General features: G+C 34.9%; 1 protein-coding gene across 1 annotated transcript in view; it reads left to right on the forward strand.

Annotated features, from left to right (window-relative positions):
• Positions 1–14,361, forward strand: part of ush2a (Usher syndrome 2A (autosomal recessive, mild)) — a 405,544-nt gene that overhangs the window by 140,035 nt on the left and 251,148 nt on the right. Inside the window, exons 22-29 of the mRNA XM_088939657.1 lie at positions 1,233–1,359; positions 2,102–2,203; positions 2,314–2,502; positions 4,996–5,126; positions 6,318–6,591; positions 8,047–8,250; positions 10,385–10,465; positions 12,896–13,081. Coding sequence (XP_088795783.1) covers positions 1,233–1,359; positions 2,102–2,203; positions 2,314–2,502; positions 4,996–5,126; positions 6,318–6,591; positions 8,047–8,250; positions 10,385–10,465; positions 12,896–13,081 — 1,294 coding nt within the window. The remainder of the gene's footprint in view (positions 1–1,232; positions 1,360–2,101; positions 2,204–2,313; positions 2,503–4,995; positions 5,127–6,317; positions 6,592–8,046; positions 8,251–10,384; positions 10,466–12,895; positions 13,082–14,361) is intronic.

Consider the following 14,361-nt stretch of genomic DNA (forward strand, 5'->3'; position numbering starts at 1 on the left):
ACAATCTTACATTTTTTTTTCTACGGATGTTGCTATGGCTCCAGCTGTATGATCTCTGACCCTGCTCCTGTTAGGGTGACCCTAACCTTAGTCCCTGTAGGGATGTCCATCATAGCCCCTGCCTGAGGCTGACATATACACACCAAGATCTCAGACTAAAATCCCGCAGTAGTGGTTAAACATTCCTATGAGACTCCCTTGTAGTGTTCTGATCTTCACTGGACTGGAATTTCACAGGAGCCAAAGATTCATTCAGGTGGAGCTCTTCTGCTGTACCTCGGGTGAGAGCCATTCTTGAAACTGTTTGGATCAAATGCGGCACAACATACACAGCTATTGTGTGCACTTGGACCAGAAGCCCACCATTCCACTGACGCACTGGTGTTTCCTCCCTGGGTTCCATGGGCTGCGTTTTTTCCTGGAATACAGTCTGCTTCCCACCTTGCTGCACTGAACACAAGCTACTTTTCCTCTACAAGTACATGTTTCTTTACTGGCTGAACACTGTCCTGGCTTGCTGCTTTCTTCTTGATTGTTTTACTGGCCATGATGGCCATGAATATACTACTACTGTTATGACTACTTTTAGTTTACCTCTTCCTGTACTTGTCCCAGGATCGTGCTGACTCTTCCCTTCCTTCCCGAAGTGTAGTATTTCCTTGGCTTCCTTATTTTTTAGGGAAAATAAGACCATTTCAAAGGTTAAAAACAAGTGAAGACCATTCTGCACATCCAGAACATTCAATTAACATTTCATATATACAATACAAGTCATTAAACAAAGTGTTTAAACTAAATAAAAAACACTACCACCTGTACATTGGAAAAAATGTTATTTATGTTGACAAATAATTTTCCTTATATGCTTTGAGAAGAATAAAAAGGCAAACAGAATGTTACAGTAGGTTGTATAGTTAAATTATAGTTAAAAGTACAGAATTTAAATCAAGGGGTATTATGTTCAAAATGCACAATATACTAAGCTTTTAGAAAATAATTTTAGTAACTGTATTGCAAAAAAAAAGATACTCAGGAAACACTCTAATAAAAGAGTGACCAAAGATACATTTCTGGGCTTAGAAGAATGCCCCGCACAGAGAGGTTAAAATAATATATTGTTCTTAATCTTGAAAAGAAAAGATGATGAGGGAATGTGTTTCATTTATTCAAAATACTCAAATATATCAAAAGAATCAGCAGTCACTGGAATTCTTTTTTTTCTTTGTTCTAAGGCATCTGCTGTGGCAGTTAGTCCTGAAAATGATGAAGGAAAGCTGTATAATGACAACCAGTGGCACCATGTGATTGCTACAAGAAACAAGGCCGTGGGAACAATCATTGTAGACAATCAATACAGAGGTAATAGTTAACATCCTATGCTTAGATTCATCATATTCATAACCTTACTTGAGACTGATTCTTTTCTGTCAATTTCTTTTAAACCCTGGTTCTACAAATTCCAAGGTGAGGAATTATCAAGGTTAATCTTTGCCTTCCATTGTGAGATTAGAATAATTAGGAAAAGAGTTTTTTCCCCTTTTTGAACTTGCATTTCAATTAAGATACAGTATGCAGCCAAGGACCTGCACCTTTTTCACAGGGGCTTGTTGATTCACATGTTCACCGTGCTTGTTAATGGAGTTTCTCAGAGGTTCAAGATATCTGTATTCTGTTTCTTTGTATTTTTGATTTTTTGTTCAACAATTTAAATATTGTTTATTTAACTATACTTGTTATATAGTTATAAATATTTTTGTAAATTAGCTCATCTAAGACAGTGTCTGGATTCTTATTTCTGCAACTTTGTTCTATAAAGATGTGAAATAAACATTTATAAACATTAAACATATACTTTCAACTAGTTACTTTGGTAGTTAACTAATTACCAAGAACCTTAGTAACCACTTACAAGGATGAATTAATGTTTAATATATAGCATTAAGAAGCTATCTTACTGTGAGATACAATAATTGCAGCCCTGTAAGCATTGTTTGTTACACTTAAATAATTGGATCTTTCATCACATTTCCAGTCGTTATTAAACTGTTTTATGTTTTTTTAAGAAGCAGTGCTTCATGTCTTATATTTTTTCCCCACAAAGGATCTGCTTTTGCTACAAGTGGTAACACTATCATCGGTGAGAACACTGGAATCTTTATTGGTGGTCTTCCACAAGGCTTTCTAATTTTAAGAGATGATACAGGTATTGTGCTCTGGGATCATCTATCCCATTTTATCAAAAGTATTAAGTGTTAAAGAAAAAAATCTTATAAGTAAGCATCCTTTAATATAAACTTTATAAACCACCCCCAGGACCCACCAAATTCACAGACAGGAGCTTTCTGGGCTGCATCACCAATGTGTTCATTAAAAAGATGGACTCTCCAGGTGAAGTGTGGGAGCCATTGGACTGGGAGGGAGCAGAGGAGATAGGTGGTGTCTATCACAGCTGGGAAGGCTGCCCTACTCAAACAGTGGAAGGAGCTCATTTCCTAGGACAAGGTACAATTCACCAAGTGTTACTGTATGTTCCTACAGCACATTTCTTCATAATCTCCTAAGGAAATGCATTAGAGGCACACCTTATGTGGGCAAGCTTGCAACTTTGAGAAAAATGTTTCTTGGCCCCTTCATACTAACATAACAATATTTTGGCATAATTTCAAGTATCAGAACATGAAAGAATAAGTTAAAATTGATCACATACTTGGTATGCCAATGTCAAATTCCATATATGGTACTTGCTATGATGATATGTTTGTTTTTTACAGGATTTCTTTGCCTACCCAGTGGTAAACCACCATCAGGTATTTGGTTGGAAAATTCAATCTGCATATTTGTCAAAGTTCTATTTTAATTAAGGTCAAATATTGAACTTTGGCCAGTACTGTCATTTCCTCAGCCAGCCTTTACTGTGTATTCATTGGCTTGTTTCGTCATTATAAGAATTTGACCAAACTGCTTTAATGGTGTTACTGTATTTAACAAACATTCAGGAGGAAGTCATATTCATATGTCCCACTTTCACTCCCTTGTATATAAATATTCCTCTATGGCACACAACTCTGCTGGAATCTTTTCTACCACCCCTCCCTCTACCCAAGTTCACCATTGCACCATTTCCTTCTTGTCTCATTTCTCATAAGTGAGTGGGGTTGTGACAGTGCTATTCTTTGGCCAGCACTGTCATTTGCTCAGCCAGGAAAGTTAATGTCAATGTATGCTATCCATTTATATGTGTCAGTTCATTGCATTGTTATTAGAATATATCCAGTCTACTGTAATTTACATACAGTATGTTTGTGTGCTTTTTATATAAACAACATACTGTAGGTCAGAATTATTAGGCAACCCTTACATTTATAAGCTTAGTAGTAAAAAGTTACATCTTCTCTAATTAATTTGTACCTTCCAGGCACTGTTAATCAGAAGTAGCTTGCAAATAGATGTTCTTTTCTCCTATGAGATTCCCAATTTGCAACTAAAAAAACAAGAAATGTTACAGATAAATAGTAAGAAGAAGACTTTAAGCTTAATATAAAATATACAGCATAAGGATATTAAATACATTGGTCCTCTGTAGAGTACTTGCAGAAAGATGTTAGCATAGGCAAAAAAACATAAAAAAGGGGTCACTGAGGAATAGGAAAAGGTGTGTCATCAGAAGAAAGTATAAAGATAGTAAATAGTCTCTAGATAAGCATATTGGCATATTATTTTGCTTTACGAGACCAATGTACATACTGTATAGTTTTACTGCTTAGTTCTAAATTATATTGAACTCTTTTTTCAGTGTTTTATTCTGATCACATTGTTTACTATCAGACTTTATTAAAGAATTATTAAAGAATAAAGTTTTTTATTAGTAGTTATCCATTGGTTTTTGTGTGGGAGGTAAATAAATTCTAAAAATTATAAAATATGATGGGAGATGTAGTTAAATCCTATAATGATATATTATTACTATTATCATGGTCTTTTATTCTGAAAAATCTTCTCTGTGTCTTTAAATACAGGTGTGTTAGGTATTTTCAACAGGTGGTTCTGTAATTAAGTTCTGAAATTATTTAAATACTTGTGTTTACTTTCTTTAAAGTTAAACATTTCCACTGATCTCTATTTTTTTTGCAAAACCTAAAATTCAAAGCAGGCCTATAATTTTTTTCAAATTCAAATTTGTCATCCCCTATTAGTTGTGTTTAACCTACTGTAGCAATATACAGTATGTTTACTTTAATCTCTTTAAGATTTTACACAAATATAAACAAGATCATGATATTACAGTATATACATACTATATATATATATCATATAGTCTTTTACATTTTAAAGGTTATTACAATTTTGTACATGTGTACAGCTTTTTGTTTAGCTTTTTTAGCCCTTTTCTCTTGCAATAAATGGGTGTTCAGCTGAGCTCAGATGAATACATTTTGGCAGCCACAGAGAGCTGGTGTCTATGGTGCCTAATAAAATATGTCTGGAATTGGACATTACAATATCGTTCATTCATCAGTGAAATGGAGCACAAAAAGTAGTGCAATGTGTCATAGATTTTCTTGTCAATGACTAAAAACAAGAGCTAATAAAAAAAATTCATAACAATATGAGGCAAAGAAAAAAAATGAAATCAGTTGTCAAGTCCCTGTAGAGTAAAAACATATCAGGTGTATTTTCAATGATTAAAAAATTGGCAAATAAAATGCTTTTAATTTTCATGTACTGTACATAAGTGTTTAATAAAAACAAAATTAGGTGGGTGTGTGAATCATTTAATATATTGGGTCCCTTTTAATTTACTGTAGCAGTTCTACTTCGCCCGCGCATTAATTAATAGGGAATTAGAATAAAAGATTTTTAAAAATCCCTTTGAAGGTGACTGGATTCCCCTACGGAGTACTGTATTTTTAAATTTTATTTTGCTTTTAATTTCTTTTGCTGTAAATGTCCATATAAGCATTGCATGTACTATAAAGCTTTTTTCTCTTTTTTCAGGATATTTGGAACTTTATCCATTCGTGTTTGCTGGAAAAGGAGATTTTGAGATTTCCTTTGACTTCAGAACAGACCAGCTGAGTGGCCTGCTGTTGTTTGCATATAATGAAGCAGAACAAGGCTATGTGATTGTGGGTATTGCAGGAGAAAAGCTGTATTTTAAAAACTGATCTGAACTTTTTTTTGGTAAAATTTCAGAATTGTTCAAGATGCATAATATTAGAAAAATAGGAAATTATCTTACGGTTCACTAAATTGCCTTCATATTAAAATTTTCTGCAAAAATAGAACTGTGTAGATTAGCCTTATATTATATTACTAAAATGAGATTAATTGATTACCTAAAGATGAGTTGTATTAGTTATCGTATGAATTCTTTTCTTATTATGACTGCTTCCAAGAAGTATCTCAAAAGCATTTGAATCCCTAAAGCCATGGAGCTGGTCTCGTGGTTGTAGCAGCTTGGGCTATTGGAGCTTTAGTGATAGAACTGTGCTACTGTATTAATAAAATATAGGGAAAACTTGCAAAGGATGATGCCATGTAAATGTTTATCTTTTTTCTTTTCATGACGAAGTTCAATTTTAAATGATCAAATTAAGTGAAAAACTTTTTTTATTATTTTACACACCTGTTTTGTCTGTAGCTAGCTTGTCTATTCATGTATAAAATATTTCTGCAAAAAGCTAAAAGCTGTGAAAATAAAATCCACAGCAAGTGTTAAATAAGTTTGAGTAGGTGTCCTACAGAGGAGCAGGTATACAGTAAGTTCATTCCATACTAGCCAGTAGCTACAGTATACCTCCCTGCAACTCATAATGGCCAATCCACTGAAGCTAAGAAGTTGTGAGCCTGATCAGTACCTGGATGGGAGACCTCCTGGGAAAAACTAAGGTTGCTGCTGGAAGTTTAGTTTGGCTAGTAGGGAGAACTCACCCTGCAATCTGTGTAGGTCCTAATGCCACAGTATAGTGACAGGGATACAATAGTGTAAAAAGGCACCATCTATCGGATAAGACATAAAACAGAGGTTCTGACTCTCTGTGGTCATTAAAAATCCAAGGGCATTTCTCAAAAAGAATTAGGGGTGTTACCCCGGCATCCTGGCCAAATTTCCCATTGGCCTTGATGTTGATTATTCTTGATGTTGTTGCTTGGCTATAGAGCCTGGATTTCAGGGTCAGGGTACTTATTGGTAACTAACTGGAAACTGTGGTCAATGGACCCTTTTCAAAGGAAATGAATTACATTCGGCCATTTGTTAACTTTCTGGCTACAGGAAAAATCGGTCCATTTGTTAAAAAAATATTTTTATTTTCAAGGTGGAGCTGCAAAGTGGGACTCTGAGCTTCATCCTTAAGTGGAATCATTACTTCACTCAAGTAAACCTGTGGGTTGGTCTGTCTTACTGCGATGGGAGCTGGAACACAGTGTTGTTGAGGAAGCAGGGCTCATCTGTGGAGGCCACCCTGAATCAGCTTTCAGAGCAAGTAGCAGGGTCTGTGGAAGAGGAGCTGAATTTTAACTCACCCATATATCTTGGAGGACTCCCATCTGAACTTTACAATTCCTTCCACAGTCTAGGTCTACAACACGGTGAGGAAGGCTGGAAGATGTTTTTTTCTTTTTTGATCCCATTAGCTAGAAGTCTCTTCAAGAAACAAGATTTGATTGACAAGATAAACAATTTTACTTTGTTTGGATTGAGATCTCCATGTTATATACAGTGACAAGGAAATTAATAAATCCTTTATTTGCAGGTTACAGTACATCTGTTTGTTATTTCTATAACTTTCAACATGTTGCTAACAGCAAACAAAATTGCAACCCATTGATTTTTTATGGAAAAGGCATTGACAGTAGAGTTGCGAATATCTGACCTTCGCTTATCTGACATTCAGTTTTATCCAACATAGCCAATCACATAGCCAATCACCATAGTGTACAGTATATACTGTAAACTATGCATGCGTGTACATAATAATATTTTGCCCCGTCCGATGCTGCTGTGTCTCTGTCAGGTACTGCCGTTGACGTAGCTTTGCTTGCTGACTTGGTGCTCGTGATTATTATTTTTCCTATTGTATTTTCGAAGCAGCACTAGCTTACATTGAACAACAAGAGGAGGCAACTGCTACTGATATCATGTTACTAAAACACTGGCAAGACCTTGCTGCAAGGAAGAGAACCACATCTGGGAAACAGATTCCAATCACTCATTTTTTTAAATAATAACTAACGATGGTTCTGTACTCTGTTATTTTAGTATTACAGTAGATGAATAAACCAGATTTCATACTTATACTGCGCTTCCATGAATCTATGATTTCTCTACTCAGTTTCCGCATTATCTGACATTTTCAATTAGCCAACATACTGTCGGTCCCGTTTAGGTCAGATAATTGCAACTCTACTGTACTTACATTTTTTGTCAACTACTGTAGATTAATTAATTTAAAATAAATTCTCATTTACTACAACATCCAGGAGAGTACTGTTTAGATTGTCAATTCACTTTTTCAAATTTTCTTTACCTCTATACATGTATAAACCCTTACAGCTCTACATATACATACCAGACCTATGTATGAACGGGGCCTTCATAGATTTTTTTAATATATCAGTGTTGGTATCAGTCTAATGACTGTTACTGTCATCTTATAACAACAATTGTACTTTTCCCAGTAAATAATCTGAATTACATTTTTAGAGTAACAAGAAATTCTTTGTTTTTTGATATAACTAAGTAGGCTGCAAATCAAGTAACTACTGTGTGTTAAGGAAAAAGCAAAGTTTGCTGTCAAGTCATTGTCTATTGTGTCAATATAAAAGCAGCCTTCCAGAGATACTAATGGGAAAGTCAAGACAAAAACTATATTCTGTTAAACTGTACAGTATTTGTATATTTGCATTATATACTGAGATTTAAAGAAGACAATGTCTGGATTCCCTGGAATCTAGACAGAGTTTTATTTTCCAAGTGCGTGATTGTGCTGGTTTCAAATCAACAGAAGGCAAGAAACGTGACATTAATTTCTTATTGCTTGCCAGGTTTCGGTGGTTGTATAAAGGATGTTAAATTCACACGAGGGGCTGTCGTAAACTTGGCGGCTGTGTCCAGCAGTGCTGTCAGAGTCAATCTGGATGGATGCCTGTCAACTGACACCACAGTTAACTGCAGGGGAAATGACTCCATTCTGGTGTATACAGGCAAGGAAAGGAGAGTACTAGACCAGCATCTGCAGCCATTCACTGGTAAGAGACAACTTTATGAAATTTCTCTTTATAATGTTTAATATATCAGAAAGGCCTAAGAGACAGTGAGTTATTTTTTTCCAAATGCACATGATGTCTTATTGTAGCATGTTGTTACAGGACTTATTTAACTGAATGCGATTAGCAGTTTCAGTTATGTAAATCATAAGTGTTTTTCTCTTCTGACATAAAAGGCTGGAATTTTTGTTTACTTTAGAACATTTTTTTGGCATCATTGAAGTTTTATTGAAAATATAACCACAGGTGATACACAGGTGCCCCCCACTGAACGTGCATCTCCTTTATAAGGGAGAACCAGTGTAAAGTAGGCCAAAATCAATCTACAATCAACAATATTTGTTATTAGTCCTTGTCTTCAGAAAATGTTTATACAAATGCCTCTCAGTTCCTTTGTCTTCTTTACATAATATTTTCATAAGAGTGATCAGTGTAAGGAAGGATATTGATAGAAAGGACTCAACATGTCTATTTTCGAAAAGTATTTGCAAACACCCATTATGATTAGCATTTTATAGGTTATTCTCCAGACTAAATGAGAAAAGGCACCATTCATAAAGTATCAGACCCAACAGCATTTTGACCATGACAGAGAAAAGTGATGTATTTAAAAGGAATTGTCAAATTTATTAAGAATATAATACATTATAAATGTGCTAGAAGCCTGCACCACATGGTAATGACATAGGTAATGACATAGGTAGGATATTGGGATATTCCAGGAAGTCTAGGTTGTGAAGTGATTAAGTACAGAAGTAGAGAAGTTTATTGCCAAATATACTGTACATGTACTTTGGAATTTGTATTTGCTCTGATCTCTCATAACATACAAACTTAATAAAAAATAACAACAGAAAAATAAATATGTAGATTTGAAAAAAAAACTAAAAGTAAAATAGTGCAGATGTACAGAAACATATAGTATATGGATATTGGATAAGGATTAAAGATTTTTGGTGTCATGATTGACTGTATAAACATTAAATTACCTCATTAATGAGACAGTTGATTAGGCAAAGGTGATGACAAGAAAATAACCTGGTGAATGTCAATGCTAGTGAAAAAAAAACAAATGAAACAATATTCTCCAATATTAAGAGAGCAGTGCCTTCTGTATATAGGTTAGACTATATAAGAATATATAGATTCTATGCTGTATATGAAACCATCAATGGGATCAAAAACACTTTAGCAATGAATCAATGTTTTGTGTGGACCACCCTGATGGACAGAAATGACTGTGGCACAGGTGTGCAAAATGATATGCTGATTGTTGTGTGCAAAAGACAGTCAATGGGGAGGTCCAAGTGTGATGATCTAGCAGGAGTGTCTAGTTGCTACAGAACTCCACTTGTGATGATTGATGACCACTTGACTGCATGACACTATATTGATCAAGACCTGGGACCATACTTATTGCTTTTCCTTCAGGGTCATCTTGAGATGACAGCATTCCAGCAGGTTCATTCTTGCGCGATGAGAATATACCATATATATCCCAGGATGCCCTCTTGCCAGATCTGAACCCCATTTTGAAAATTTGGGATTAGCATGAATGACATTTGAACACTTTGTATTGCTTCCAGTGGAGCCCACACATTACTAACCTATGATTTCCACAGTGGACCCCTGTCGATCATTTTATTGACAAATGATAATATGCAAAATTAATTTGCCTATCTGATGTCTGTTCAATAAAATATCAGTGCAACTGGTACAATAAATATTTTTCCTCATACTAGGTTAGTGAATTTGTTGCAGTCATAAATTATAAATTTATTTTGATTGGTCCTTATTCTGGTGATTTTATAGAAAGTATGTTCAGTACATTACAATAAGTTCTTTATTAAGAGTTCCATGTAGCTATTAAACTGTGAATATTTTACAATTACAAGTGATGTTCAGTATATTTCCAGTTCTGAAAACAACCTTGTGAATGAAGTAGCTGAGCCAAAGCAAAGAAACTGATAGGAAAGACCAAAAGACTTTGTGGCCACTGGAGCACCAGAGTTTGAGAACCCTGTTGTAGATCTTTTTTTAATTTGCTCTCAGGAAGAGATGAAATGTGTGTTTATTTCACATTCTAAAATTTTTATAATTCCTCCCTCATTCAAAGAATACTTATACAGGGTCATTGCCTCAAGTGAAGGTGGTTCGACCTCCAGCCCCTGGGTTCTTGGTCGCACAAGAGAAGCAGGTAAGCAGGGAAAATCCCAGGTGCCGTGTAATCAGAGAAGAGCACATATTTGTTTGTGTCATAGTTTTCAAAAATCCCATTTTATTCTTATCGGTACAATGAATGTAGCAGTCAACGAGATGAGATGGCACTCCTGATACCTTATCGTGTTCTGCTCTGTAACAGTCCGCATCAAAATGAGTGGCTTATTATAAATGAAGCAGCTGTTCCTATGAAATAAACAACAGTTCCCTGAAGGAAGACACTGAAAGGGTTAGATATTGTATTGTTTTCTAAAGATGTAGCCTCTCACATTGTGCTCCTCTCCTGCTTGATTAAATAATGCAAAGTCTGTGCTGCCGGTGTGTTTGTCTTGACATTCTGACAGTCTCACAAATTACAGAAAAGAAGAACATGACAGGCTGTGTTCAGAAAGCATACAAAGTTTAACATACATTTGTGTTTTATTGATTTTTTTTTTAAATTGGAAAACAGCTTCCTCCTCCTCGTCACCATCACGGTCATCATCATCATCATCATAATGATCATTTTTCTTCTTAAGTTAGTATCCAGAATGATTTATGTGACTCTTTAAAATATACTGTATATAGTGTAGAATATAAACAGGTGTAAACTATGGATGGTATTTTTTAAGAGTTAATATTTAATTTTTCAAAACAGAAGAACAACAGAAAACAATTATCCTACAGAGATTTGCAGCAACCAAGCAGATACAGGGTACAAGGCAAAACTACACCCTCACGGGGTTACCATTCTATAACAGGACACACAAACACGCACAGGGACATTTAGAGACACCAATTAACCTTATCAGCATGTCCTTGGAATTAGATCACCCCAAGAAAACACACACAGACACAAAGGGAGAATACTATCTTATATGTAACTCTACTTTTATGTATGTAGGCCAGTTTATTAAATACATTGGAAAGTAGGTTAATTATTGGACAACAAAATCTTTAACACAATGGAATAAAAAATAAAATCTGTGAGTGCAATTAAATGGGCACCTTTAAAGATCCCGTTCAAAATATTTTTGGTTTTATAACAAAAGTTGTTTTAGCAATAAAAAACAGAAGACTTTATAATCACTTCATGTGCAACTTAATGAAAACTGGCATATTCAATATGGAATATCTAATGAGAAACAGGAAAATACTGAAATATTCTTAAGTATTTGCTGGCATTTAAACCTTAAAAATTGGATAGGGGAAAACATGGACGTCTTGGTGGAGTAGCCGCAGAGTCCACATGCGGGCTGTGTGAGCTCTATATTAATCATCCTGGCGTGTTGCTCTGCTGGCTGGCCCAGGTGTCTGCAGCCGGAACAGTCATCTGTAATGAAGTTTGAGCTGGCTGCCAAAGTGCTTGGTGCAAGCGTCTCTAGTCAATGGGTATATGGTTGTATGAAAACACACATTGGCAGTTGTGTTCAAGTAAAGGCACTCTACTTATTAGTTCCTGGTAACCCTACAATGTCCACATTGTACTCTGTAATATTACATATTTTTAATTAACCAAAATACAAAAAACTGTGCCAAAGGAAAACAAAAAAATGAACTGTAAAAATGCCGTGCATGCAATGGAGAATGAGGTCCTAGAGGTTCCAACTATCGGATGACCATTTACAAATTTAGCTGAAAACCTCTGACAGTATTATACAATATATGAATACTGTACATACATTTTTGTGACATTCCAATTCAATGTTATGATTAAATTTCCATTGTTAAAGCAATGTGCTATATCTTAGCACAGTATACCATTCCCAAAAATGTATATAATTATAAAGTTTTGTAAATAGTATTAATGTAGAGTTATTGTGATAATGAAATGTTTGTGTTTGGCATGTCATAATAGTTGTTCAACCAAAAAATTGAGCTGTTATAATTAATTTCAAGCATGTGGGAATGAGTCTAGTAAATCAACATATATTTGCAGGACATTAAATCAATCAAATGCATTATATTGAAATTCAATTGTACAATTCAACAAGAGAACAGTTTGTTTTTTAAATGAAAATCAGGATATATTAAATATATTAATTATAATATCAATATGATTTTTAATCAATACATTTGGAAAAAATGAATGTTTTGAAAGTCTAGATTTTTCTTGAATAAAAAAAACGAGATTGAACATATTTGTATATTTCTTTAAAACCTCAATTAATGTTTCTTTAAAGATTAACCTAGTGCAAAAAGAAGCAGATTGCTTGATCATTTTGAAATATAGCCTAAAATGAATGGTAGAAGATGTACAGTCATATTAAATCAGTGCTGAAAAAGTTACAAGTCTAATAAATTGTATTTATGCTAATGGTTAGATATGATTTACTGCATCTATTAAAAGTGAAGAATATGTGTGCTGCTTTTCTTGGGGCTGACTCTCCCATTGCCTTCTCTCTCTCTTATTTTTATCCTCATGCAGTTCCACAAAGTGTGCTGACTCCCTCCAGAGTTAGCAGTGTAAATGGTTACCGTGCTGAGGTGAGCTGGGACGAGACTGCCGGGGTCAGAGGTGTAATTGAGAAGTACATTTTAAAAGCATACAATCGGGACAATCCCAGCATGCCTCCAATCACTGCCGAATTCCCAGGCAGCTATCACCTGACAGGTAAGAGCGGTTCAGTGAAAGGTGGGGCAGGGATAGGCTTTAGAAGCAAGTTGTTTTCTTTAAGATTGTTATAAAAGAAAAGGAAAGCTTTTTCCAGAATAGTAGTAAAAGGCTCCTGGTATTTCCTAGATAAACACATATGATCTTTGTAGAACTAGCTTTAGAACAATCACAGAAAAAACACACTCGTTTCAAGTATATGTGTGATAATGATGTTCTGCCTCACACATGTATTTATTGAAAAATATGTAGAAAAATAGAATTCTGAAAAAATGCAATGAAAGCATGATCAGTTTTGAAATAGAATGGATGGAATGCTCTGACTTAAAATGGACCAATGCTTTTGTTGGTGAAACTGCCCAGATTTTTATAAGTCTATCTTCATGCCTAAAGGTTTGCATTTATATAATTTTCCATTTATTTTTAGATACACATTTAATTTTTCAGACTGAAACTTCATGTTAGTTGCTTTGTACAACACTTTGTTAATTAAAGAAACTTCTCTTGAGTTTATCATTCAACTCTGATTGCTAAAGCCTCATCTTATGATGCTCTGCAGAAAGCTTCCTTCCGCCCACCTACCTGGCAGCCATTCTTCATATTCATGTTTTCATTCAGTTTTCTGTCCGCATATTATTATTTGCAGTTGCTGTATCTACTAGGCTTTTCAATATGTTATTGCCTGGAACAGATCAAATCCTGGTGGTTGTCTGCATCTCTAGTAGGAATAAATATCTCACCTCCTGAGGCAGACTTTACTTGCACTGAGAGTTTGCTTTTGCCCGACACAGCCCTTAACTTCCAATTCTCAATTCCCATGCACATCTCCTTGCTCTCTCCCTCCATCCTGAAGTTCCTGCAGCAGCTTGACTCACTGGCTGTGCACTGTATGTAATGCATTTACATTTAAATACATTTCATTAAATACATTGCATTGCAAATACATTAGAAATATGTACAGTATTTACAAATATCCCTGTTAGAAGTCTCTGGACAAGACTCAAAAACTTTAAAGAATAAACCATTATGTATGGAGTATGGAATGTTGGGAAAACATACTTAGTATACTGTACATAATAGTTTTCAAAGTACAAAACATACATACTACAATAAACTGTATATACAAATTGTGTCTGTAACAGGTCTTTATTTTGCTATATGGCATTTCATAAAGTTTCTCAAACTTTTTGGGGGCAAGTACCAGCTGAACTCGGAAGTAAATTTGCAACCAAAGTAAAGAATAGCATTTCAGAACACTAGGACAATAGGACAAAATAAGT

The sequence above is a fragment of the Atractosteus spatula genome, chromosome 2, assembly GCF_055471065.1.
Source record: "Atractosteus spatula isolate fAtrSpa1 chromosome 2, fAtrSpa1.hap1, whole genome shotgun sequence".
NCBI lineage: Eukaryota > Metazoa > Chordata > Actinopteri > Semionotiformes > Lepisosteidae > Atractosteus > Atractosteus spatula.